The sequence below is a fragment of the Aulonocara stuartgranti genome, assembly GCF_965226115.1.
Source record: "Aulonocara stuartgranti genome assembly, chromosome: 20".
Classification (NCBI taxonomy): domain Eukaryota; kingdom Metazoa; phylum Chordata; class Actinopteri; order Cichliformes; family Cichlidae; genus Aulonocara; species Aulonocara stuartgranti.
In genome coordinates, this window is record NC_138956.1 from 27,582,369 (window position 1) to 27,609,707 (window position 27,339).

A 27,339-nucleotide genomic window follows, 5' to 3' on the forward strand; every position below is an offset into this window, starting at 1 on the left:
CTCGCTAAATATAGCAACAAAGTCACTAAGTTGGCAACACTGGGTCTGTCCTATGCAGAGGTAAGTAGTCAGTGATGTGAGCACCACACCCATAGATACACATACACAAATAGAAAGACAGAAGACAGAGGGGAGGAGCATAAACACCAAATACATGTTAATATAAGGAGGAGAGCTTGATGTACATAGCAGTCAGAACTTGACATCAGCAACAGAGACATCCTTTTTGCGCAGACTGAAGTTCATCACCATGGCCAAGGTAATTAACACACACTTAAACAGTAACATAAGTCATGATATTATGAAGCAGGTGCTGGGTTGGGGGGACTCATATAAGAATTATTTTTTAAATTTTATATTTTATTTGTTTTCATATTTCTATATTGTATATAGTTTTTTGTTCAAGATGAGTTTGCTAAAGCCTTTTAACTACACTTCAGTCGGATTAGTGACGGTTAATTTTCCACAAAAAACTCGATATATTGAAATATGTTTTTGTATTTGAGTTTTCTGTCCAAGTACCCCATTTTGTACTTGCTTCATTTTCCAAGAAAAGGAATCCAAAATATTTATGTGAATGGATATTTTTTGGACACCAAATGCGCTTAGGTGGATGAATTTGGTTATTTTCAGATCTGACCAATCAGACCACTGGATTTGGCAACAAGTTTGTTCGTAGCTCAAAACATGCAGTGGTACTGAATATACAATGATATGTAAATAGTAAAATAACTATTTACCTTGGAGACACAGCTAGATGCTGCTTCAGGTCATTTAGCTCATTAAATGTGGTCCCAATTTTGGCAACAAGAGCTCAAAGTGCCCTACTAACATCCTGAAATCCTGAATCATCAGCATTTGCATTTTCTGTTGTACAGTTCATTTGCTGTTATAGTGTTCTTTTTATGGATAAAAAGTGTCTTTTTTGTTTCAAAATAGCTGATAACTATTCGCTTATAGCTGCCAACATCTGCGAACAACTATAGTTCTATAAAGTTGTTCTATATAGTGTGTAACTGTTAATATAGAGCGTTATTAAATTTATTGCTAATGCAATCATATGTCACATTGACATCCCTGGAAATTTTAGATGGTACTTGTCGACCCCTGATTTAAACCGTTTTTAACTCTCAGTGATGCTGCAGTGTTCGTTTGACTTTGGGATATGAAGCCGGCGGTGTTTTGGACCCAGATTACAAGACATTTATACAGCCGTATTTCGCGCATGACTATGAAAGGCGGAAGAGGAAGTAGTTCCTTTGAATGAAGACAATCCGAATGTTATAGTTTCTTTCCACTGTGTTCCTATTAATGACAAACTACAAATTTACCCTAAATTACTAAAAATATCGATATTTTAATGTGAGAATCGATTCTAGAACATAAATGACTGGTATTGGAGGAATCGATATTTCAGGATCGAGCCACACATCACTAGTGTTTTGTACGTGTTTTGGAGTTTATACGTGCTTCTGAGTTTGTATGTGCTTCTGAGTTTTTACGTGTTTTGGAGTTTTTATGCATTTTGGTGTTTTTGCATGCTTCGGAGTTTGAATGTGCTTTGGAGTTTTTATGTGCTTTGTCTCTAGGGGCCACTGTAAATATACTTTTATTTATTTACTCCACATAAAATGTAATAAATAAATCTTATAATACAAAAAACAACTATTTACATTTCAACTTTTAACTATTTAAATTTTCAGCTTTTTCCTTTTAAACAAATTTAAACTGAAACAACACAAAACACTGCAAACCACAACACAATTAAATATAAATTAAAATATGAAAACAAAAAGAAGATGCACATTCTCTGTCATATGGGCCTGCATGAATAAACTTTCTGAATCTTTTATCATCCGCAACTGAAAATAGTTGTGGATGATTACTATACCTTTCTAATGTGATGTCGTTGTCCCTGGCTCTCTTTCTCGGTCTCTCCCTCCCGGTGCGCCTTATGTATGCATTCTGGTTGTGCTTACTGACCTTGAACAGATTTGGTCCACGGCGCTCAAAAATCTGTCAAAAAATGTTTTAGTACGACTTTGGTAACTACGAAGCCGCACTGCTTGATGGATTGTCGGAGCATTACAGCTGCCGTAGTCAGGAGCCTCGTGGAATAATCTGGGTCCAAAAGTCTGTTTACTTCATGTCCCAAAGTCAAACGAAAGAAAACAGATCCGTTCATCAACAGTGCGCCTTATAATCCGGTGCGCCTTATGGTCCAAAAAATACGGTAAATTGCTTTTCTTTCCCAACGAACACTGCAGCATCACTGAGAGTTAAAAACGGTCTAATTCATCTTTAATAAAATGATCAGCGTTGCTGCCTTACTAGGCGTAACAATTAAGTTTAACATCCAGGTATCCATGAAAACAGAATTTATTAAATTCAACAGAGTTAGCTAACTTCCTGCTAACTTCTAACTAATTTCCAGCTAAACATGATATACCATGTTCTGACTAAGAGATTTTTGAATAAATTAAAACGTACAGCTCTGCTATCACTTCCAACATAAATAAGGACAAAAACTAAACAGCAGTGATGTTTGTAGAGTTACTGAAGTTGGACTAGCTGGTATATAATAATGTGCTATGTGATCGCTAGCGACAAAGCTATGTTAGCATAACATAAACACAGTGAAGCTGGAGGATGAATACTTTTTTCCCACCTGATAAAAGTTAACTGGAGGGTTCCTGATGGTTAGGGACAAATGCATGCAGGATGCTGTAAATGGGCCTAGTTACAAACAAATAAGTTGTTTAATTAAAATAATCTCTGTGCACTGTTGTTGTTTCTTTAAAAGACATATTTGGCTGCATTGCAGAAAAAGTGAGTGAGTGTGTGTGGGAAGGTGGGTCCTGTTGTTGTTGTTCGGAGCTGGAGGGGAATGGACTGGAGGATTCTCCTGTGGGTTAACAGTCCATTTTCCTGTGCCTTTTCAATTAACCGTGGTGAAATCAAAACGTCTGGTGCTTGAGAGCATTTGTGAACGTTACAATATTGTCCAATTAAAAAAAATTACATTTATTAATCATAAATTGGCCTGCACCTGTCATAGATGTCTACATGACATCCAAAAAAATTACCCATTCCAAAGTTGAAATGTTGAACGTCTTATTGACATCCAGGTTGGGGCGTGGTTGAATGCCCAAATTGTAGACCAAGTTTGGGCGTCATACAGATGTCCAGAATTGGTCATGGAATGACAAACCTAATATACAGTGGGGCAAAAAAGTATTTAGTCAGCCACCGATTGCGCAAGTTCCCCCACTTAAAATGATGACAGAGGTCAGTAATTTGCACCAGAGGTACACTTCAACTGTGAGAGACAGAATGTGAAAAAAAAAATCCATGAATTCACATGGTAGGATTTGTAAAGAATTTATTCGTAAATCAGGGTGGAAAATAAGTATAGGAATAGCAGAATCTGCCTGCAGCACTAAAGGACTCCATGAGAGCATCAGCTCTATCAAATATCAAAAATATTCAAAAGGACAAGGATAAAATATCAGTTAGATTTCCTCGTGGGAAAATACCTTATTTTTATTTAAACAAGTTGCCATTGCCACAGTAAAAGGCATGATACTAGAAGATCCTTAGCCTAGCATCAGCCTCAATGCTTACATACCACTGTTTGAAAAACATTAAGTTATATATAAAAGGACTGAGACCTGCTACCTGTTCTTGGGTAAGAGCTGGAAATCGTTTAATTCTTTTTAGTCTTCTTTTGATTGTCGTCTTGTTCTTTTTCTTCACAAAGGTGTTTAATGATCCCATCCATGGCCACATTGAGTTACACCCAGTTCTTGTCAAAATTATAAACACCCCTGAGTTCCAGAGACTACGAAACATCAAGCAACTTGGTGGGGTGTATTTTGTTTATCCAGGAGCATCCCACAACCGCTTTGAACACTCAATTGGGTATGTCCATGGGTTTGCACACATGTAACAAAATTCCAAAACAAGGGACAGACTGGTTTATTGATTGATTGATTGACTGATAATATTTTATATAGCCCAAAGGAGATTTTTTTGATATACTTTAGATCTGATGTGTTTTCAAAGTATTACTTTTTTTTTTTTTTTACTATTTTTAGCAGTGTAGCAATGTACCAACTGAAAACAATTAATCCAATGCACTAAAGAGTATGTGTATGTGTGTGTGTTCTACCTTTATTCTTTAAAGGGTGGCACATTTAGCAGGTGAGCTTGCAAAAGCTCTGAGGGTAAAGCAGTTGGAGCAGATCAAGGCACTGGAGGAGTTGAAGGATTTAGAGAAGTTAGATGAGTTGAAGGAATCACTCATCAGTGAACAAGATGTCCTCTGTGTGCAGATTGCCGGTCTTTGTCATGACCTAGGTAAGTAATACAAATATTTTATGTATCACAAGTATTATGTTGCAGATGGTCATCATAAGGTGTGATTAAACATGAAACTAAAATGAAACTATCCCCATGTCAAGTATTATGTTGACCTTGACCACTGATGTGACTAGGAATAAAGTCTAAACAGGATGAACATTTAATAGGATAAAATATGATATACACTATACAACAGATGTTTCTCATCTTAATAAAATAAATGCTATCTACGTTTCAGTGTTATACAATATTTCCTTTTAACTAGAAGCTGTTCACTGCACTGCATTCCCATCTATACAAGTACCTGTCTATACTAGTCAGTGTGCAATGACTAATAATAAGTTATCACAAATCACCCTATTGTTCAAATAATTTATATATTTATTTTTTCATATAAAGGGCACGGGCCCTTTTCTCATCTTTTTGATCGGATGTTTATGCCTGAAGCAGACAATGGGAAATGGGAGGTAAGTAAATAATAATTGAAAAGGCATAAATAAATTAAACTACAGTAAAAAGTGATCCGAACTTTAGGGGCAATTGATTTTAAACTTTGTAGGAGTACCTGTTCCCCAGTCTTATGGTTCTTATGTTTCTGTTTGACCCGTTAGTTAATATAATGTCTGAGATTCTCTTTAGCTTTTACCTGCTACTCAGTGTTTAACCCTTTAAGACCTACCATCGAACCACGACTGCCAGAGCTTATAGTCAAGTCAGTCAAGTCAAGTTTATTTATAAAGCACATTTAAAAACAACCAAGGCTGACCAAAGTGCTGTACAATAAAATCCAAATATAAAATACAATAAAACACAAGTACATAAAACACCTCACTGATAAAACAATAAGTTAAAACAGTAAGTTAAACCTTGCTAAAAGCCAATGAGAAGAGGTGAGTTTTAAGAGCAGTTTTAAAAGTTCCTAGGCTTGTGGAGAATCTGATGTGAGGAGGTAAACTGTTCCACAGTCTGGGTGCAGCCACAGCAAAAGCCCTCTCTCCCCTAGTCTTTAATCTGTACCTGGGAACATCTAAAAGCATCAGGTCTGCTGACCTCAAAGATCTCCTGGGGCGATAAATGCTAAGAAGCTCTGCCAGGTAAGGAGGTGCAGTACCGTTAAGAACCTTAAAAACCAGCAGTAAAATTTTAAAATCAATCCTAAAAGCAACTGGGAGCCGGTGGAAAGAGCAGAGGACCGGAGTGATGTGGTCTCTCTTTTTGGAACCAGTCAGCATGTGAGCAGCAGCGTTCTGCACCAGTTGGAGGCGATGCAGACAGGAACGATCTAAACCAGCATAAAGGGAGTTACAGTAGTCCAGCCGTGATGTAATAAAAGCATGGACCACCCTTTCTAGATTGTTCCTGCACAGGTAGGACTTGACTTTAGCTAAAATCCGTAGATGATAAAAAGATCCCTTGACTACAGAGCTGATTTGTTTATCAAATTTAAAAGCACTGTCAAAAGTAACACCGAGGCTCTTAATGGAGGAAGTACATTTGGAAGTTAGGGGTCCCATAAAATCAAAGGAAAGGTTGGGGTCTTTAGGAAGCCCAAACACAATGACTTCAGTTTTACTTTCATTTAGATGTAGGAACTTAAGAGCCATCCAAGTCTTAATGTCAGACAGACAGAAGAATAACGGCTGCAGAGAGTCCTTACAGTCTAACCTCAGAGGGAGGTAGATCTGAATGTCATCAGCAAAGGTGTGGAAGGACACATTATGTTTGCGCAGCACATCGCCCAGAGGGAGCAAATACAGAGTAAACAGCAGGGGGCCTAGAATGGACCCCTGAGGTACACCACAAGTTAAAGGAGCTCTGGGAGATGACAGTTCACCGAGGTGAACAGAAAAACTCCTGTTATCCAGGTAGGACTAGAAAAACTTTAAGACAGTACCTTTCAAACCGACACAGTGTTATATATTATATTATATTTTTACATACTGTAGTGCCATTTTTGGGAGCATTTCAAGTTGCTGTACACCAAAACAACCATTATAGCCCAAATTTTAATAATATGTATGCATTAAGTGCATAGTAATTACATAAATTGCAAAAAAGTGCAATAAACTACAAAAAAATTGAAAATCGTTTTGGTTTTTTTTAACATATATTTCTAGTTAGAGAATTTTAAGAGGCTTATCCCTCAAAACTGTAAATACAAAAAAGTTGCACAAAATAGTTTCCCACCACAGGAAATTTATTTTGAGTGTCTTCATAGTTTTATTTTTGAAATTCACCAATTTTTATATACTGCAGGAAAAACGAAAATAAATATTAAAATGCAAATTTGCAAAAATATGCACCAAAATAAACTATTTCCAGCAGTGGAATTTGACTTCTAAGCATCCCAGAAACGACACAGAAAGTCATAAAGTCAAACATAACTTTTAAAAACACCAGTATAGGCTCATGAGGCCCTGATGGTAAAAAAAAAAAAAACTACATTTCCGCAAAATGACATCACTTCCGGTTTCGGCCAGGTCATGGCGGATATGCGATAGTTCGCGCTGATGGACATAGGAAGTGTTACGAACAGCCGATCAGATCAGCAAAGCTTGTTTCTGTTTCTGTTTTTGTTGCTACAAGTGCTTTTTATGTAGTTTTTTCAAAGCTATATGTGGAAGGAAACCGTTACCTAGGACAAACTGATGGCATAAGATATAAGTAAAATTTCTCCGGTTTCATATACAAAAAAAATTATTGCTAGCTTACATGGTTGCAGTGCTACCGGGATTTAAAAATAGTTAAGCAAAACGCAGCGTGCCCGCTCCGACTGGCTTTAAAGGGTTAAGGCTTCGATTTTTGTTTTGGTTTTTTTATTGCATTCTTAGATTCTTGTTTGAAACCTTTATCACTTTACTATGGTAGAGTCTATTTTCTCATTATTATGGTGAGTTTCAGTTTTGTCTTCACTTTGTTATTCCTGCCTCCCCAGTGTTCTTCTTTTACCTTGTTAAGTGTGTGTCTTTTCTCTATTATTTCCTGTTTTACTATGATAGTTAGATAGATGGGTGATAGTATCTCTTGTGCGTTGCTTTGAGTTTAACTTCCCCTATGAGTGTCTTGATTGTCTGTTTTGCCAAGCTTTCTCTACTTCCCTAATCTCCCTTCTTCTATAAACTAAGAGATGATGCAGGGTCTCCTGATCAAACGCTAACTATATGCTCTACAGTCGTGGCCAAAAGTTTTGAGAATCACATAAATATTGGAAATTTGCACTGAAGCACCGCAGCAATTTCCTAATGTTGTAAACCTGCTCAACATTTGGCAATAAAACCCTTTCTGATTCTGATTCTGAATTGAAAAAGTTGCTTCTTAAGTTTTTATAATAGCAATTTGCATATACTCCAGAATGTTATGAAGAGTGATCAGATGAATTGCATAGTCCTTCTTTGCCATGAAAATTAACTTAATCCCAAAAATACCTTTCCATTGCATTTCATTGCTGTCATTCAAGGACCTGCTGAGATCATTCCAGTAATCGTCTTGTTAACTCAGGTGAGAATGTTGAGGAGCACAAGGCTGGAGATCATTATGTCAGACTGATTGGGTTAGAATGGCAGACTTGATATGTTAAAAGGAGGGTGATGCTTGAAATCATTGTTCTTCCATTGTTAACCATGGTGACCTGCAAAGAAAAGCGTGCAGCCATCGTTGCGTTGCATAAAAATGGCTTCACACGCAAGGATATTGTGGCTACTAGTGATGGCCCGCTTGAAGCTGACGCTACGGTGCGTGTGTCAAAAAAATTAACACACTGCTTCAGAAGCACTGTGTTGAAGCTTGATTCGTTTGGCCAGAGTCACGTGATCAGTGACGTCCGAAGCTTCATTTAGAGCCTAACTGCTTCGGCGTCTGATTCAATGGTTTATAAGGAAATGAATCATTCGTGGGATTTGTGGTGTTTTGATGGTGACAGATAGCGAACCACTGATCATTCCACTGAGAGATTTGAAGCCAGCGAGGAATAGACAGGGAAGAAGTCTCATCATGATGAGTAAGTTTATCTTGCCTGGCTGGGCAGCTCTCTGAGTGCTCAGCACCCCCATATCTCTGATCCTAGAATTGCCCCTGCTGTAGCGTGAGCAATCATAATGAAGCAGTTGGTTTTATTTTGGGGATTCAAGCTGCTCTTCATATTTTTGGCCACCAGATGTCACCAGAGAGGACTGTGTTGAAAAGCTTTGAGTAATGAACCGTTTTTCAATACAAGCTTCAGTGCTTCAGAAAGCTTCATTTGGCCATCACTAGTGGCTACTAAGATTGCACCTAAATCAACAATTTATAGGATCATCAAGAACTTCAAGGAAAGAGGTTCAATTCTTGTTAAAAAGGCTTCAGGGCGTCCAAGAAAGTCCAGCAAGCGCCAGGATCATCTCCTAAAGAGGATTGAGCTGCGGGATCGGAGTGCCACCAGTGCAGAGCTTGCTCACAAATGGCAGCAGGCAGGTGTGAGCGCATCTGCATGCACAGTGAGGCGAAGACTTTTGGAAGATGGCCTCTTGTCAAGAAGGGCAGCAAAGAAGCCACTTCTCTCCCAAAAAAACATCAGGGACAGATTGATCTTCTGCAGAAAGTATGTTGAATGGACTGCTGAGGACTGGGGCAAAGTCATAGTCTCCAATGAAGCCTCTTTACGATTGTTTGGGGCATCTGGAAAAAGGCTTGTCCAGAGAAGAAAAGGTGAGCGCTACCATCAGTCCTGTGTCATGACAACAGTAAAGCATCCTGAGACCATTCATGTGTGGGGTTGCTTTTCATCCAAGGAAGTGGGCTCACTCACAATTTTGCCCCAAAAAACATCCATGAATAAAGAATGGTACCAAAGCACCCTCCAACAACAACTTCTTTCAACAATCCAACAACAGTTTGGTGAAGAACAATGCATTTTCCAGCACGATGGAGCACCGTGCCATGAGGCAAAGGTGATAACTAAGTGGCTCGGGGACCAAAACCAAAACGTTGAAATTTTTGGTCCATGTCCTGGAAACTTCCCAGATCTTAATCCCATTGAGAACTTGTGGTCAATCCTCAAGAGGCAGGTGGACAAACAAAAACCCATTACTTCTGACAAACTCCAAGAAGTGATTATGAAAGAATGGGTTGCGATCAGTTAGGATTTGGCCCAGAAGTTAATTGAAAGGTTGCCCAGTCAAATACAGAGGTCCTGAAAAAGAAGGGCCAACACTGCAAATACTGACTCTTTGCGTAAATGTCATGTAATTGTCGATAAAAGCCTTTGAAGTATGAAGTGCTTGTAATTATATTTCAGTACATCACAGAAACAACTGAAACAAAGATCTAAAAGCAGTTTAGCAGCAAACTTTGTGAAAACTAATATTTGTGTCATTCTCAAAACTTTTGGCTGGATCAGGTGACCCTACACCCTCGCTGAATCTGGTACAATGCAGCTAGGCTAGTGGTGGCTTCCCATGATGCACTGAATGTTTCTTCTTCATTCACCTAATTCGCTATGTCTTTATACACCACTCTGCATTTAATCATTGCTATTAATCCCTGGCTCTCTTGCAAAGTGGATCTTTTGCCCTGTCTTCCTCCCCTCACCCCAAAACCGGTTGCAGCAGATGGCTGCCCTATCTGAGCCTGGTTCTGACAGAGATTTCTTCCTATTAATCCCTTAGAGCAGGGGTGTCAAACTCAATTGCACAGGGGGCCAAACCTCAAGGCACACTTTAGGTCGCGGGCCAAACAAGATAAACATTTATTGAACACACTAAAATGATTATTTTTAAACATAAATATGAATTAAAAATAGACAGGAATATTATTCCAGAATAAATAAACTTAAAAAAATAAACTGTAAATATTTTGCTCTTCATAAATATATATCCTGTCAAAATTATGCTAGTTAGAAATATGAACATGCTGCCAAAAAAATGAAAATAAATGAAAGCATACACAAGTTTGGAGCTGCATGTAGACGGAGCTGGGCTTTGCTTCAGGAATGGAACTAATAAACTGTGCGGGCCATTCAGTGTCGTACTTTGCCTTGAGTGTCCCATTACAGTGCAGCTCCATCTGAATCTGCACAGGTGCAGTTTTCACGTAAATGGGTTGTGAAGCAGCTCGAAATTCTCTTTTTGTGCTTCAAAGTCACCAAAGCGCTGAGTAAAATCAGTGCGCTCAGTTTATCAGCAAAGTGCGCATTTGGGAACACTGTTGCGCTGACGTGGTTCAACATTACTTGGCAACAGGGAAAGAGAGGCAAGTTGCACTGGTGCATTTGTGACTGCTTCACTTGAAATGCCTTCACCACATCATACATGCCATGTTCATGAACTGACAGATTTCCCTGCTGAGCTCAAAAACTCAATTGAGAACTTTTCCCCAACTCAGCCAACGGACCTCTGTATGATAAGGAATGTCGGCATTCTCTGAATCTATTTCCTGCATAAAATACTGAAATTGACGGTGATTTAAACCTTTAGTTTGGATAAAATTTACGGTTTGCGTCACGGTGCATGCTCCATTTTTAGCATTTTAATTTTCTTCTATAACTTTTAATTTCTATTGTATTAGCTATATCCTTCTTGTTTTTAATTAATTAAAAATGTTTTCTTGGGAGAAAAAAATAAATAAACTCAATTTAACTGAATTCAAGGAAGCCATGATACAGTGATGTCTCTCCTGTGAGTTGTGTGTTCTTTGCCCCATTTTATTTTTTTTGACTTTGTTTGTTGCACCTTTTGGTGCTTTTTTAAATCCACATTACACAGCAAATCCAGCATGTCCAAATTAACACTGTCGGATTTGATTTCAACACTATTAAAGTGTCTATATGGGTCCACACCAGAGAGTGTTAATTTAACTCTTTTTGGAGAGTTGGTATGTTAACTCTGATTTAGTGTTAAACACCAAATCTGTCTGGAGTTGATAATTTAACACTTGGTGTTAAGAGTTTATATATTAACTCTCAAAGAGTATTTTAGTTTAACTACGTAAGAGTTATCTTCTAATTCATACTAAAAAGTGGGAATTTTACTGTTCTGAACTTCTAGAAATTTATTTTGGAAATAAACATTTACTAAAAAGACGCAACGGTTTTTGAAAAACATTTATTCTGAACTGTGCACCACAATTTCAAAACATTTTCTGAAAGATGTAACAGTATACATGTTCTCACTTTCATTAGAATTTTGTTTATCAAAAGGTCTGACATAGATGAGCTGGTAAATGCAAATAACAGCATTCTCATCACTTATTTCTTCAATACAATATGCATGTCCTTCATTCATCCCTTTGTGGAACTTCAACGCACTTCTGCTCTCCCCCATAATCCATCTTCACAAGCATATCCTGTGCGGAGATTGAATAAAAATTAGTTGACACTAATTAATGGCACAAATAATCCAGTAAACAATTGGAGCACAGTAAAAAAAAAAAAAAAAAAAAAAAAGGAATCCTCTTTGAGCCATTACTTGTGTAAAGTATTTTCCCAAAAGACAAGGACACAGGCAACAGGTAATACTGAACTAAATGTAAAACCTCAAAACTTTTTCATTTTTACTTAAACCGTGTGCACGAAACTCTGGAGGGATCTATGCTAACGTAGAATCCAGTCAGGACGTCTGCTACTGCTGTTTGCTCGTTTTTTGTTTTTTTTATGGGCGATCGTTTTCAGGCTTCAAGTAGCACCATTATACCAACATTTCACATTCTAGACATTGTTTTAGGTGTATTTGACCAAAGGTTTGACTGAAAATTCACATGCAAGCTTTTTTCAAGGCTGTGGTATTTGCCCACAAACAATACCTTTCAGCTAGCTAAAACAGAATATTATGCTATGACCAAGCAACATGGCTAATGCCTGATCTGATATCCTCGTGTTGGTGTTGTTCCCAGATCATCATACTAAATGTTGTCCCAGGATCAACATTGCAAGTGACCAATCAGAATGTCGTGACGTCATACTTTTGCGACTTCGGGAAAAACCGCCGTAAAACAAAAAACTGTACTTAAGCTGCGAGAAACCGCCTCTGTCCGCCGATCAACGGACCCTGACCCTAACCGTAACTCTTTAATAAACAGTAAGCAGAATTGATATTGTCCTTGCAACATTGGAATTGCACGAATGCACGAATGGCTTGGCTCGCAAAAGAATAACGTCACAACAATGTGATTGGTCACTTGCAATGTTGAACCTGGAACAACATTTTAATGATGATTTGGGAACAACACCAACACGAGGATATCAGATCATCCCTGTTGGTGTCATAGCACCTCTAGGAGTTCAGAGTTAAGAGGTCAAGAGTTAATGTTTCCATTGTAACACCTCCAGATTTGACATAGAAACACTCATTTTTAACACTCGATTTTAACTACTATCATTTTACACCTCAGAGTTACATGAAAAGAATGTGACTCTACTTAGAGTAAAATTAACTCTACTTTTGCAAGAAGACTATTAACACCAAAACATTTAACACTTTTGAATTTGCTGTGTACCTTTATAATCAAAGGTACTTGGTTTTATTTTGTGTCCAGTCTGTTTTTGGGTCGACTCTTAAACTAAAACATAAAACTCAAGTCCCAGGTCTTACTCTCAGGTTGTTTTATAATAACCCTTTGTCTGGACCCTGTGGTGTAAGGGTGCTTTTAATGCTATTTTGATGCTCTTAAGGGTGCAGGGTTGAGGTTGGGTTTAACACAAATCAAATCTTACCGTATCACTGAAAAAGTAATGGAAATGGACTACAATTTATATTGTGGCTTTTCTGACCCAACAGCACTTCACATTACAAGCTGTTTTTCTGTTCAGTGCAAAAACTCAAATAAGCCCAGGTAGAAATAAATACAGAGTAAATATACCTACAATATGAAATTATAGCTACACTGTAAACCCAAAGAAGTTTGCAGAATTTAAAGAAAATTAAGCCAACTGATTGCCTTAAATTTAAGTTGATGAATTTAAAAGTTGAAGGTTATCAGAACTCTAATATTTTGATTACATTTGAAATGTACCTTTTGACTAAAATGAAAGTAAAATATTTAATAACTATATTCAAAAATATTTAGTAACTAGAACTAAAGTTTTTATTTATTTCTCCAATGGGAACTAGCTGACATAACTTAAAAGGACTGAGTGCAACAGTCACTTTTTCAGTTCAGCAAAACTCAGTATTTATTGTTCACTTTTGTAATCCTATTCAATTAAAGAAAAGTCAAAGATCTGAATATTGAAAACTCAAACATGTTACACAAAACGTAAACAATTTGAGGCAACAGACTGCCTCAATCACATTGAGTACTGCTAATTTTAAAAGCTTAAGTACATTTCTCCAGTTCAGTATTTTCTTGACCTCCACCCAAAACACACTGCACTGTTAATATTTAAGAAATAAAATAAGATAAGACTTTATTGATCCCACAACGGGGAAATTTTTGCGTCACCTCAGCTCAAGTACAGATATATGAAGGAAATACAAAAATTCAATTAAGTACAATCAATGAAAAAAAGTAAGATAATACACTATATACAATGGTAGCATACACAGTATGTGATTATGGATATAGTTGGAAATATGGAAGACATAAACTATTTAGCTTGGAAGGTCATGGAAGGTCCATTATGCATGAAGTGGTGACCGTGGATGTTCGCAGTGTCCAGTGACTTATGACATCGTGATTGAGGAGTTATAGATTCTAACTGCTGTTGGGATGAATGATCTGCGAAAGTGCTCCTTCCTGCAGCGAGGGTGTTTCAGTCTCTGACTAAAGGAGCTGCTCAGCCCACTCACATACTCATGCAGTGGGTGATGTGGGTTGTTCATGATGGATGTCAGCTTTACTAACATCCTCCCCTCCCCTCACCAACCACCTCCACAGACTCCAGGGGACATCCCAGCACGGAGCTAGACCTCCGCACCAGTTTGTCAATTCTGCTCCTGTCCCTGTCCGTGCATCCACTCCCCCAGCAGGCCACTGCATAGAAAAGGGCAGATGCTACCACAGTGTCATAGAATGTCCTTAACAGAGTCCTGCAGACTCTGAAGGACCTCAGTCTCCTCAGCAGGTGGAGTCGACTCTGGCCCTTCTTATACAGGACGTCTGTAATTGTAGTCTAGTCCAGTTTATTGTTGAGGTGAACACCCAGGTACTTATAAGAGTCCACTATCTCAATGTCTTTCCCTTGGATGTTCACCGGTGTTGTAGGGGGTGACTTCCTCCTGAAGTCTATGATCATCTCCTTTGTCTTGCCGGCGTTGATTTGGAGTACGTTGGTCTCACACCAGCCAACAAAGTCACTGATGACCCCCCTGTATTCCTGATCATTCCCGTCTGATACGCATCCAGTGATGGCTGTATCATCTGAGAACTTCTGTATATGGCAATCAGCCGAATTATAACAGAAGTCTGAAGTGTAAAGGCTGAACAGGAAAGGTGAGAGAACCGTGCCCTGTGGTGCCCCCGTGCTGCAGATTACCACCTCGGACACACAGTCATGGAGCCTCACATACTGTGGTCTGTTGGTAAGGTAGTCGATGGTCCATGCAGTCAGCTTTTTGCCTACTCCGGCTCCCTCCAGCTTCCCTCTCAGTAGTGCAGGTTGGATGGTGTTGAAAGCACTGGAGAAGTCAAAAAACATGATCCTCACAGTGCTCCCCGCCTGCTCTAAGTGAGAGAGGGATCGGTGTACCAGGTAGATGACAGCGTCATCCACCCCAATTCCAGAACGGTAGGCGAACTGCAGGGGGTCCAACACTGAGCCCACCAGTGGCTGAAGGTGGTGCAGGATGAGCCTTTCCATGGTCTTCATCAGATGAGAAGTCAAGGCAACAGGCCTGAAGTGGTTGGGCTCCCTGGAGTGTGCGATTTTTGGCACCGGAACCACACAGGAAGTCTTCCACAGTTCAGGAACCCTCTCCAGACTCAGGCTCAGGTTGAAGATGTACAGGGCCACCTGACAGAGCTGGTCTGCACAGTCCCTGAGCAGTCTGGAGCAGATTCCATCCGGACCTGCTGCCTTCCTTGCCTTCGTCCTCTTGAGCTGATTTCTCACCTGATCAGCTGTGAAGTAGATATGAGGCTGGGCTGGAGTGGGGGGTGGGGGTCGCTTTGTTGTGGATAGATGTGTGGATAGGGGTGAAGCAGGGTTGTGGTGAGAGGAGAGCTCAGGTGACAATGGCATTACTAAAATAAGTAATTTTAAAAAGAATATCAGATGCTAAGGACGACATGTGTACTTTTGAATGTCTCAATAGCAGATTTGATTAATTACACCATGAACTGTTAAACTCTTAAATGTTAAATTCTAAAATGTACATATACCACTGTCCTTCTTCTAGTCCAGTTATTTCAACAACAAACGAAAACAAATAACAAAAAACAAAACAGATACTGTGCTCTGATACAGTTTACCAGCACCCAGACTACTGTACTCTGAATAAACACAATGTTATGTGCCTTAGTAATAATTGTGATCAAAGGTGTAGTGAATAGATGACTACAAGCAGTATTACTTCTTGGGAGACCTCCAGACACTTTGAAGACATTTACAGGCTGATAATGAACTGGGTCATTCTCATGGATTACTATAACGAGGGCCACAGCATCATCTATGATCTGGTTTATCAGAATTGACGGCTGTCAATTTTGTCATGGACGCTACTGGACATGCTCTGTTTGAACCCCTTGGAGCTCTGAGTACACTTACATTGGAGAAGTAAAAAAATGAAATACAGCAAAACTACTCAGTTAAATTAATTTTGAAACTGACTATGATTAAGTAATTGTTATGGCTCTCTTCTATACAGTTATATTTGTTCCTCCATTTAAATGTAAGGGATACTTCAAGTGTTGTCCAGCCAGTATCTTTGCTCTGGTGAGAACAAGAATCTATGTTGCTCATTAAAGTGACTAAGGTGGCTAGCACATTTGGATTCTGGTAATTAGACATTCTTGCAAAAGACAAACAAGGATTCTGACTTTGAAAAGGCAGATGTGCAGCAATATCCAAGTGACTTCTTGAGTCTCACCTGACTGCTGGTTTCCCCAACAACAGTACGTTATCATAATTACTGAAAATCGACAAACAATGGGCTGTGAGGACCGTTTCTTGATCATTAATATGGCCAATTGTCATGACTATTGATCAACAACCATGCACTGACAGTCACTGCCGTCTTAACAAAAGTACAGGTAACATTTAAAATCTTAAATACACTTTAGAAATGAAATTTATTCAACAGTGTTTCAAACCACTAACTTCATACTTCCACACCTTTATTAATTTTACTTGCCTGGAGGTGTCTCTCCCCCCCCAACCAAATGAAATATAATTTTATAATTAATTATAAATATAATAGTTGGTGTAATTAAAACATTTAACACTTGAAATAGTTAGATTTAGAATGATTGTCTTATCCACAATAATAGAATGCACTTTAGGATATGATGTTTGAAAGCTAACACTGCTGTATCACTCATACTTGCCAACCTTGAATTAGGGAGACATTCAAAAGTGAAGGGGGTAGGTATACATATACGTATACATACACATATACAAAAAAATTGAATTTTACAGTGTTTATTTATTTAAAATTTTTTATTTAAAGTAATGGCCTGTATTTATATAGCGCTTTACTAGTCCCTAAGGACCCCAAAGCGCTTTACATATCCAGTCATCCACCCATTCACACACTGGTGATGGCAAGCTACATTGTAGCCACAGCCACCCTAGGGCGCACTGACAGAGGCGAGGCTGCTGGACACTGGCGCCACCGAGCCCTCTGACCACCACCAGTAGGCAACGGGTGAAGTGTCCTGCCCAAGGACACAACGACCGAGACTGTCCAAGCCGGGGCTCGAACCGGCAACTTTCCAATTACAAGGTAAACTCCCAACTCTTGAGCCACAATCACCCCAAGTAAGTTAAATGTCACCGTTATTACTGTCCCCCAGCCACGGCTGTCCAAATTCAGAGGTTGCATCCACCTGAGGACCCGGCCTTCGTGGTCTAAGTGGGCCGGTTCCTCTGACAGCCGGGTAGGCCGGAAGTGAGCGACTGTGACGGTGTAGCCTTCAGAATTACGCCACGAGCTCTCTCGGTGGAGTGAAACTGCGTCTGCTCCATGCTATCTAAATATAACCGGATGCTGGCGTAAATTCTCGACCATCTCACACTTCTGTTTAATCACCGGTTGGGGTGAGAGAAGGAAGACAGGATAAAAGACATGCTGTGAAAGAGAGACAGAGGTTAATAACAGATATGATTCAATGCAGCGCGGTCTATTAACACAGTGAGTGAGAAAGGTGACTGGAAAGGAAAAACTAAATGCATCATGGGAATCCCCGGCAGCCTACATCTATTGCAGCATAACTAAGGGAGGATTCAGGGTCACCTGGTCCAGCCCTAACTATATGCTTTAGCAAAAAGGAAAGTTTTAAGCCTCATCTTGAAGGTAGAGATAGTGGCTGTCTCCCGAATCCAAACTGGAAGCTGGTTCCACAGAAGAGGGGCCTGAAAACTGAAGGCTCTCCCTCCCATTCTACTTTTAAATACTCTAGGAAAAACAAGTAAGCCTGCAGTGCGAGAGCGAAGTGCTCTAATAGGGTGACATGGTACTACAAGGTCATTAAGATAAGATGGGGCCTGATTATTTAAGACCTTGTATGTGAGGAGCAGGATTTTGAATTCAATTCTGGATTTAACAGGAAGCCAATGAAGGGAAGCCAAAACAGGAGAAAAATGCTCTCTCTTTCTAGTCCCTATCAGTACTCTTGCTGCAGCGTTTTGGATTAACTGAAGGCTTTTCAGTGAGTTTTTTGGACATCCTGATAATAATGAATTGCAGTAGTCCAGCCTGGAAATAATAAATGCATGAACTAGTTTTTCTGCGTCACTCTGAGAGAGGATATTTCTAACTTTAGAGATGTTGCGCAAATGGAAGAAAGCAGTCTTACATATTTGTTTAATATGTGCGTTGAAGGACATGTCCTGGTCAAAAATGACTCCAAGGTTCCTCACTGCGTTACTGGAGGCCAAGGTAATGCCATCCAGAGTAAGAATCTGGTTAGATACCATATTTCTAAGATTTTCAGGGCAGAGTACAATAACCTCAGTTTTATCTGAATTAAGAAGCAGATAGTTAGCAGCTATCCAGGTCTTTATGTCTTTAAGACATTCCTGCAGTTTAACTAGTCGGTGTGTGTTATCTGGCTTCATAGATAGATAGAGCTGGGTGTCATCAGCATAGCAGTGAAAATGTATGCTATGTCTTCTAATGATGCTGCCTAGGGGAAGCATGTATAATGTAAACAGAATTGGTCCTAGCACCGAACCCTGTGGAACTCCATAATTAACCTCAGTGTGTGAAGAGGACTCTCCATTTACATGTACAAATTGGAGTATGATACAAACCACTGCAGCGCAGTACCTGTAATACCTACAGCATGTTCTAATTGCTGTAATAGGATATTATGGTCAACAGTATCAAATGCTGCACTGAGGTCTAGCAGGACAAGCACAGAGATGAGTCCACTGTCAGAGGCCATAAAAAGATCATTTGTAACCTTCACTAAAGCTGTTTCTGTGCTGTGATGAGCTCTGAAACCTGACTGAAACTCTTCAAATAAACCATTCCTCTGCAGATGATCTGTTAGCTGTTTGACAACTACTCTTTCAAGGATTTTTGATATGAAAGGAAGGATGGAGATTGGCCTATAATTAGATAAGACTGCTGGGTCTAGAGATGGCTTTTTGAGTAAAGGTTTAACTACAGCCAGCTTGAAGGCCTGTGGTACATAGCCGATCATTAGAGATAGGTTGATCATATTTAAGATGAAAGAATTAATTAATGGCAGGACTTTGCAGTTTTGTAGGAATGGGGTCTAAAAGACACGTTGATGGTTTGGAGGAAGTAATTTTTGAAGTTAACTCAGAAAGATCAATTGGAGAAAAAGAGTCTAACTTAACATCAATGGTACTAAAAGTAGCTGTAGATAATAATACATCTGTGGGATGATTATTGGTATTTTTTTCTCTAATGCTAAAAATTTTATTTGTGAAGAAGTTCATGAAGTCATTACTACTTAACGTTAAAGGGATGGTTGGCTCAATAGAGCTCTGACTTTTTGTCAGCCTGGCTACAGTGCTGAAGAGAAACCTGGGTTTTTTTTTTGCATCTTTTACATTTTGAGAGAAGCCAATTGAGTCTAATAGCAGATCAAATGCCATGTTGAGGCTGTCATTTTTAGCATCTACATGGATGTTAAAATCACCCACAATAATTATTTTATCTGAGCTGAGAACTAAATAAGATAAAAAGGCTGAGAAATCAGAGAGAAACTCTGTGTAAGGCCCAGGTGGACGATAGATGATAACAAGTAAGACTGGTTTCTGAGTTTTACAGCTGGGGTGGACAAGGCTAAGCATCAGTATTTCAAATGAAATAGAAGTCTGTCTTGGTACTTTGTTAATTAATAGGCTGGTGTGAAAAATTGCTGCCACACCGCCCCCTCAGCCTGTGCTTCGAGATTTCTGGTAGTTAGAATGACTCGGGGGTGTTGATTCATTTAAACTAACATAATCATCCTGTTGCAACCAGGTTTCTGTAAGGCAGAGTAAATCGATTTGTTGATCAATTATTAAGTCATGTACTAACAGAGACTTGGAGGAGAGAGACCTAATATTTAATAATCCACATTTCACTGTTTTACTCTTTGGTTCAGATGTGGATACTGTATTGTTCTTTCTTTGTGATTGTTTATGTTTAAGTTGTTTATTGCTGGTTTTTAGTTTGTTTTTTGTCTTTTTGGGAGCTGACACAGTGTCTATGGAGATGGGTTTTTGGGGGGGGTAGCAGGAGGAGAGAAGCTGCAGAGAGGCGTGTAAGACTGCAACTCTGCTTCCTGGTCCCAACTCTGGATAGTCATATTTTGGGGGGTTTAATAAATTTGTCCATATTTCCAGAAATGAGAGCTGCTCCATCCTGTCACGGTCCGCTGTGACAGACCGTGTGGAGAGTGCATGGAGGACTCAGGTGCAGACAAAAGTGACACGGGAGTGAACTTTAAACAAAAGCGAGCCTTTTATTGTGGCTGGTAACGCAAGAGAAACAAACCAGAATAAGGGCAGCACAAAAGCAATAACTAAACAGAAACCTAAACTGGGAATGAACTAAGGTAAGGCTATGATTTAGAATACAAAGGTCTGGGCATGGAAACACGGAGGGTGGGAACACAGACGACGCGACACAGACTGTATGAAACACAGAGACTAAATACACATGAGGGATGATCAGGGGAAGTGGATGCACACGGGGAACACAGGTGACACTGATAATCATAACAAGACACGGCAGGAGTGAACGTAACACTGATGGGAGATGGGCAAAGTAAAACAGGAAGTACACAGAGGTTCAAACAGGAGGAGAGAGAGCACGGGGAGAACGCAGACATAACGGGCTGGGGAAAACATAGAATAAAACACAAAGAGAGACGAGGGCTCATAAATACACAGAGGGGCACACAGGGGGTAAGAGTCACGAAGGGAAAACACATAAGGAACAACGTAACAGATCAACCCAGGAAGCATGGCCTAAATAAAGAACAAAATACAAAAATACATGAAAACTAAGAATACTGGGCCCACATGGCCCAGGACCATGACACCATCCAAAGTGGGATGGATGCCGTCTCTCCTAACAAGACCAGGTTTTCTCCAGAAGGTTTGCCAATTATCTATGAAGCCCACATCGTTTCTGGGACACCACTCAGACAGCCAGGAATTTAAGGAGAACATGCGGCTAAACATGTCACTCCTGGTCTGATTGGGGAGGGGACCAGAGAAAACTACAGAGTCCGACATTGTTTTGACAAAGTTGCACACCGATTCAATATTAATTTTAGTGACCTCCGTTTGGCGTAACCGGGTGTCATTACTGCCTACGTGAATTATGATTTTACTGAATTTACGTTTACCCTTAGCCAGCAGTTTTAAATTTCCTTCAATGTCTCCTGCTCTGGCCCCTGGAAGACAATTGACTATGGTTGCCGGTGTCTCTAGCTTCACATGTCTGAGAACAGAATCACCAATTACCAGAGTTTGAACCCCGGCGGGTGTGTCGCCGAGTGGGGAAAAACAGTTGGACACATGAAAAGGTTGGTGGTGTACCTGGGGCTTCTGTTTAGGACTATGCTTCCTCCTCACCGTCACCCAGCCACCCTCTTTCCCCAGCTGCTTGGGGTCTGCCGGGGAACAGCTAGTGGGGCCTACGCTTTCTTTGGCTGCACCAGCTACAGGGGCCTGGCTAGCTACGGCTGAATGAAGGGTGCGAAGCCGAGTCTCCAATTCAGTAATCCTGGCCTCCAGAGCTGCAAATATGCTACATTTGTTCCAGATATCATTACTGCTAAAGGAGGCCTAGGAGTAACTAAACATCTGACACAATGAGCAAGAAAGTGCAGGAGGGACAGGTGAAGTAGCCATGGTGCTAACGAGTCGGCTATGAGCTAAGCTAAGCTAGCGAAACAGTACAGAGACAGTGAGTGAATTCTTTGGCTATAAATTAGGTGGTGACTACACAGAAAGTGTGCTTCGGATGAAGCACGTGAAGATTATACTATGAAAAAAGAATGTATTTAATTTAATTAATTAAATTGCTAAGCAGATAAGCTACTCAGAAACACCACTGTGTTTGAGCAGGAACAGGAAGTAATACTCTACCACAGAGCGAGCGAATACCAAGTGACTGTAAACTATACAATACATATTATGCATTTCAGATTGCTCAAATTAAATCATGTACATTACAAATCTCGTTCCCCTGTTGACTGTAGCTAGAACTATTCGTCTTTGTACAATTTAACCATGTTTTTCTCTCCCTTTTCTCCGTTAGCAGTAGTTTACCGGTTTTTTTTGCGTCTTTTTTGTACATCAAGCTAGTGGGATGTGAGATGTAGGGATATGGTTTTTTAATTTTGTTGTCTGGGTGGAAATTCAGGAGATTGGTGGCTCCGGGAGATTTTCGGGAGGGGCACTGAAATTCGGGATTCTCCAGGAAAAATCGGGAGGGTTGGCATGTATGGTATCACTTAAGCCATCTTATTTTGTATTGCTTTAAATTCAGCGTTTGTACATCAGCTTTGTAAAGCAAATTGGGACTTTTTTTTTTAATGTGCGATTAAAAACAACATTTGCATGCTTGCTTTTTTTCACTTTGATCCTGTCGCCACTAAAGCACCTGTCTGTGTATTCTTGTAGCATGAGGATGCCTCTATTAATATGCTTGATCGCCTACTGGAACAAAAAAATGGCCTGAAGGAAATGATGAAGGAGTGTGGACTGAAAATAGAAGAAAAAAGTGAACCTGACCGGGTGTTCATTGAAGAACTGATTAAAGGACGTCCGAAGAAGGAATCAGATCAGGATGGAAAATCTCAGGAGAAGGAACCAGATCAGGATGAAAAATCTCAGGAAAAGAAACCAGATCAGGATGGAAAATCTCAGGAGAAGGAACAAGATGAGGATACGGTACTGATCAGTTGTGTGAATTCACAATCATCGCTGCTGCAGAAGTGAGAATCTAATGCTTCTAGTCTGGCTTTATCTCCACAGTGGGAGTATAAAGGTCGAAAAAAGGAAAAATCCTTTCTCTATGAAATTGTGGCAAACAAGGAAACCGGGATTGATGTTGACAAGTTTGACTACTTTGCCAGGTGAAGCGTGCTTTACAAAAGAAAAATTCAATTTTTGTAGTAGACTTAGTGGTTCTTTGAAGAGTTTACCACAAGCTTTTTTTGTTGGTTTGTTAGTTTGCTTGCTTGTTTGATGTTTGTTTGTTTTTTTAATTCACATTTCCTCTCTCCCATCTCAGGGATTGCCACCACCTGGGCATCCGGAACAACTTTGACCATCAACGCTTCATTATGTTTGCCAGGGTGTGTGATGTGGAGGAGGAGGATGGGAGCAAAAAGAAAACAAAAATTAAGCACATTTGCTCTAGAGACAAGGTATTGACCTCTGCTTTTTTTTTTTAAATCAATTTTTAAGGAAAACTATATATGAGTAGCTATAACTAAACTATGCTGTCAACAGGAAGTGGCAAATCTGTATGACATATTCCAACAAAGGCACTCTATCCACAGAAGAGCCTGCAAGCACAAGATAGCGTTGGCTGTAGAAATTATGTGAGTGTACTCAAAATACTAGCACAAAATTTAGCTTGTTTGCAGTGTGCCACTAAAGTCATATGTTGGGTCATTATTTCCAGGATCAAAGATGCCCTCGTGCTAGCAGATAAGGTTCAAGAAATGCATATTGAAACTTCAAATGCTACGTTTTCTCTCTCTAAAGCCAAAGACAACATGGAGGCATACATGAAGCTGACAGGTAGTGGCTTTGATCTGTGTTGTGTATAAATTACAAATTGTCTTTACATGCATTTTTTTTTTTACCTATAAAAGTTTTTATTTATCTCATTCAGTTTATTTCAGATAAACTAAATACAGATATGAATTGGGAAAGATTATGGACAACACACAAATAGGACTATGTTCCTTTTGACTGACATTTTTGAAACAATTTAACTGTATATTTATTTAACCTCCTAGGACCTGGCGTCCACATATGTGGACATCACATTTTGGGTTATTTAGACCAAAATACTCAATTTTGCTCTAGAGGGGCCTGATATCCACTTACGAGGACATTATACTGCTACTGTTCTATTGAAATTTCAAACGAATATCCTCATATGTGGCTCTCATTTTTCTTAGAAACAAAAATCAGGTTAAAAAATAAATAAATCTGGTAATTCTTTGTTTTTACATTCATCAGGCCCCAATATGCCCAAATATCAAAGAGAAATTAAAACGCATGCCGTGGAAGAGTTCAGGTCTTACGGTGTGTTCACACCGAACGTGATAGACGCGACCAAAACGCGCCAGACGCGTGCAAATTTGCACCTCAACACGTGTGCAACGCGAATTAGACGCACGTCAAATGTGCCAGTCACGCTACTTTGACGCGTGTTTGACGCGTTTTCGCAACGCTAATCTGCTCCTGAATTTTCGCAGGACCCCCAGTCGCAGGTCATCACGCTTCTCCATTGACTTTACATGTAAACCTGACGCTCTGGTCGCGTCTATCACGTTCAGTGTGAACACACCGTTAGGAGGTTAAACTACTGTTCTCTGCAGAGGGGCTTTACTCTATTACACTATATTTAGTAATGTTTGCTATAATAATACAGTTGGTTTTTTGTGATATAAGTTTGTGTAAATAACTTTGTAAGATGAATTGTATTGTTTTATCTTGTTTGAACTGTCTTAACTTCCAATTTATTTCTGTTTACTCTGTAGATCATGTGATAGAAAAAATACTCAACTCTACTTCAGATGATTTGAAGGAGGCAAGGGAGATTCTAAAGAGGGTCATGGATCGAGACCTGTACTACTGTGTGGGTCAGGCCACGGTAAGCAATTATGTTTTTATGTGCCTGTATTACAAGTCAAGTATTCACACTGAATGGGATCCATTGACAGAGAAAGGGAGGGAGGAAGCACAGAACCTGAGCTTAGAATGCATGCAATACTACTTTCAAAGAGTCAATTTTCCATGCATGTACTAAAATACCAAGCTGTTAATGTATATCTGAAGAAAGAATATATCTGAAGAAAGTTTTGGAACAGCTCATATTTGATGGGTGAGAAATATTGTGTTTGAAGCAGAGAAATTAAGAAACATAGATTCTTTAAACATTTGGTTTGATGTGATCATGCTTGCTGTGTTTTTTCAGTACTGACTAAATCCTTTTCTTCCCCCTCCCACTTTTTCAATACAAGAAAAAAGACCAATTGGACATATCAGAGGTAAGTATGAGAACAGCTTAAAAAAACAATATTAACAAAACAATAATAATAAGACACATGTTTTGACCTCCATCCTTCAGGAGAAGAAGAAAAGTTTAAAAGAACTGTTCAAGGACGTTCCTGGGGTCGATAAGAATGAGTTTGTGATTACTGTGAGTTTTATTAATTTGTGAACCTTTCTTAAAATATTAATTTTTGTTGTTGATTTTTTAAAGATGTTTCCAACCCCCACTGGGCAATTATTTCATGTGAATATGAACATAGTCCTCCCTGTAGCTTTTCATTTTAGGTTGTGCCTTTGGTTTGATGTTATCATGCTTGCTGTACATTTTCAGTACTGAATAAATCTTTTTCTTCTCCCTCCCACTTCCCCCCTTTCTCAGCTCAAGGAAAAATACAACAAGGAAGAAAAAAAGAAAAAAATGGAGGTAAGAATGAGAGCAGCTCAAAAACAAGATTAACAAAACAATAATAAAAATGCACATTCTGTCCTATTATCTCCTTCATTGTTCAGGACTTGAAGGCAAATTTGACAACAAAACTGGAGGAAAAGTTTCCTGGGGGAAAATTTGAAGTCATTGTGAGTTTTATTGATTAATAACTTTTCTTAAAATCTGGATTTTTTTTCCCCCAATGTATTTAAAATATGTGTCCAACCTCCACTGGGCCAATATTTATATGTGGATATAAACACAGGCTTCTCTGTAAAATTTTATTTTAGCCTGTCACTTTTGACTATGGGATGAACACTGAGGACCCCATCAGTAAAGCATTTTTCTATCGCAAGGATAACCCTGACAAAGGAATCCCAATCTCCAAATCAAAGGTGAGAACTACAGCCTTTATTTCTATGTGCTGTGTTCTTTTTTTATGCATCTCCATAAGAAAACATTGGCTGTGTAATACGTAATTTATATGCTGCTGTGCCTGATGTCAGGTGTCGAAGCTTCTCCCAGAGCGCTTTTCTGACGAGACACTTAGGGTTTACTGGAAGAACCGTAAATCAGAATCAGAATCAGAATCAGAAGACATACCAGCCAAAGAAAACGATATCAAGAAAGCTTTCAAGGACTGGTGCAAGGACTATGGCTTTGAGGTACTACTTACTTTATTCTATTTAATTGCTTTGATCAGCATTACTACATAATAAGCAAAATGATGTGAGTGTAAGTAGGAAAACTGTCTATCTTGTCAGATCCCTGAGTTCAGATTACACTTCAAAACTCTAACATATTGGTGGTACTAATAAGCTTTATTTACAGGATGTGGAAGAGGAGGATAACACTGACCCCAACACTAGTTGAGCAACTCCAGGAAATGACCAGACGATCTGAACATGTGAAAGATTCATGTATCAAGTTTTTGTGTGACTGTAGGGATTTTAATATGGGTGTTTTGAATCTGGCAATTAATGTAGTTTGGAGATTTTAAATATTTCTGTTTGTTTGTTTTTCTTATCTTAACCATCTGATTTATTCTAGATATGAAATTTTATCAAAATATTACATGCTGAATGACTTTCAATCTGTTTTTTGTGATTGATACAAACTGATACTAAGTACTTCCTGCAACAATTCCCTCAAAATGTATCAATATGAAACAAACTCTTGATAATCTAAAGTGAGTCATTTATTGTAATGTTTCGACTACTTATTGCACATTTTCACAAGAATCACACTAAATAGATTGTGTTGTTTCAAAACATGCAGTTTTGGGTAGCATTATGATTTGCTTCTTGTGTGAATATTCATTATTTTTCATGTCATCGCTAAATGAAAATCTACAAAGGTTACAATCTTTTAGCTGCTTTCCTATTCCAATTTGTTTACCGCTGATTTCAGGTAAATTCAAAATAAAGCTCTTTTTCCCTCATGTTTTGTGTCATCGTGAATGTGGCATGAATGACAAACCCAACCACATCATCACACTTTTCAGCAAACATTTTATTTCTGGTTGTTGTTTCCACAATAATCGCAGCTACAGCTTTTTAGCTTCCAGCCTCCCATAGACCAACAACAACTACCACAGACTTTTATACAGGGGAGGCACGATGAGCTGATTGAGCTTAGGTGTATCACCCTCTAACGCTACTAACCACGCCACAGTGAAGTTACAGCTATAACATTTATGCCACAACAATGTGCA

The 27,339-nt window shown here is 39.2% G+C and overlaps 1 protein-coding gene across 1 annotated transcript; it reads left to right on the forward strand.

Annotated features, from left to right (window-relative positions):
• The first annotated feature begins 212 nt into the window (after positions 1-212).
• Positions 213-26,995, forward strand: LOC309697368 (deoxynucleoside triphosphate triphosphohydrolase SAMHD1-like). Its single transcript, XM_082519240.1, has 17 exons — positions 213-259; positions 3,761-3,921; positions 4,187-4,359; positions 4,762-4,829; positions 22,586-22,855; positions 22,940-23,040; positions 23,199-23,334; positions 23,420-23,511; positions 23,595-23,713; positions 24,685-24,797; positions 25,168-25,194; positions 25,275-25,346; positions 25,578-25,622; positions 25,709-25,774; positions 25,916-26,020; positions 26,132-26,290; positions 26,457-26,995. The coding sequence occupies exons 1-17, from the start codon at positions 251-253 to the stop codon at positions 26,496-26,498; spliced, it is 1,758 nt and encodes a 585-aa protein (XP_082375366.1). The 5' UTR covers positions 213-250; the 3' UTR covers positions 26,499-26,995.
• Positions 26,996-27,339: the final 344 nt, after the last annotated feature.

Bases quoted from the DNA above. Each gene is read 5' to 3' on its own strand.
- LOC309697368 (XM_082519240.1), top strand. The intron at 23,512-23,594 runs GTGAGTGTACTC...CATTATTTCCAG, and splicing joins GCGTTGGCTGTAGAAATTAT to GATCAAAGATGCCCTCGTGC. The intron at 25,347-25,577 runs GTGAGTTTTATT...CCCCTTTCTCAG, and splicing joins AGAATGAGTTTGTGATTACT to CTCAAGGAAAAATACAACAA.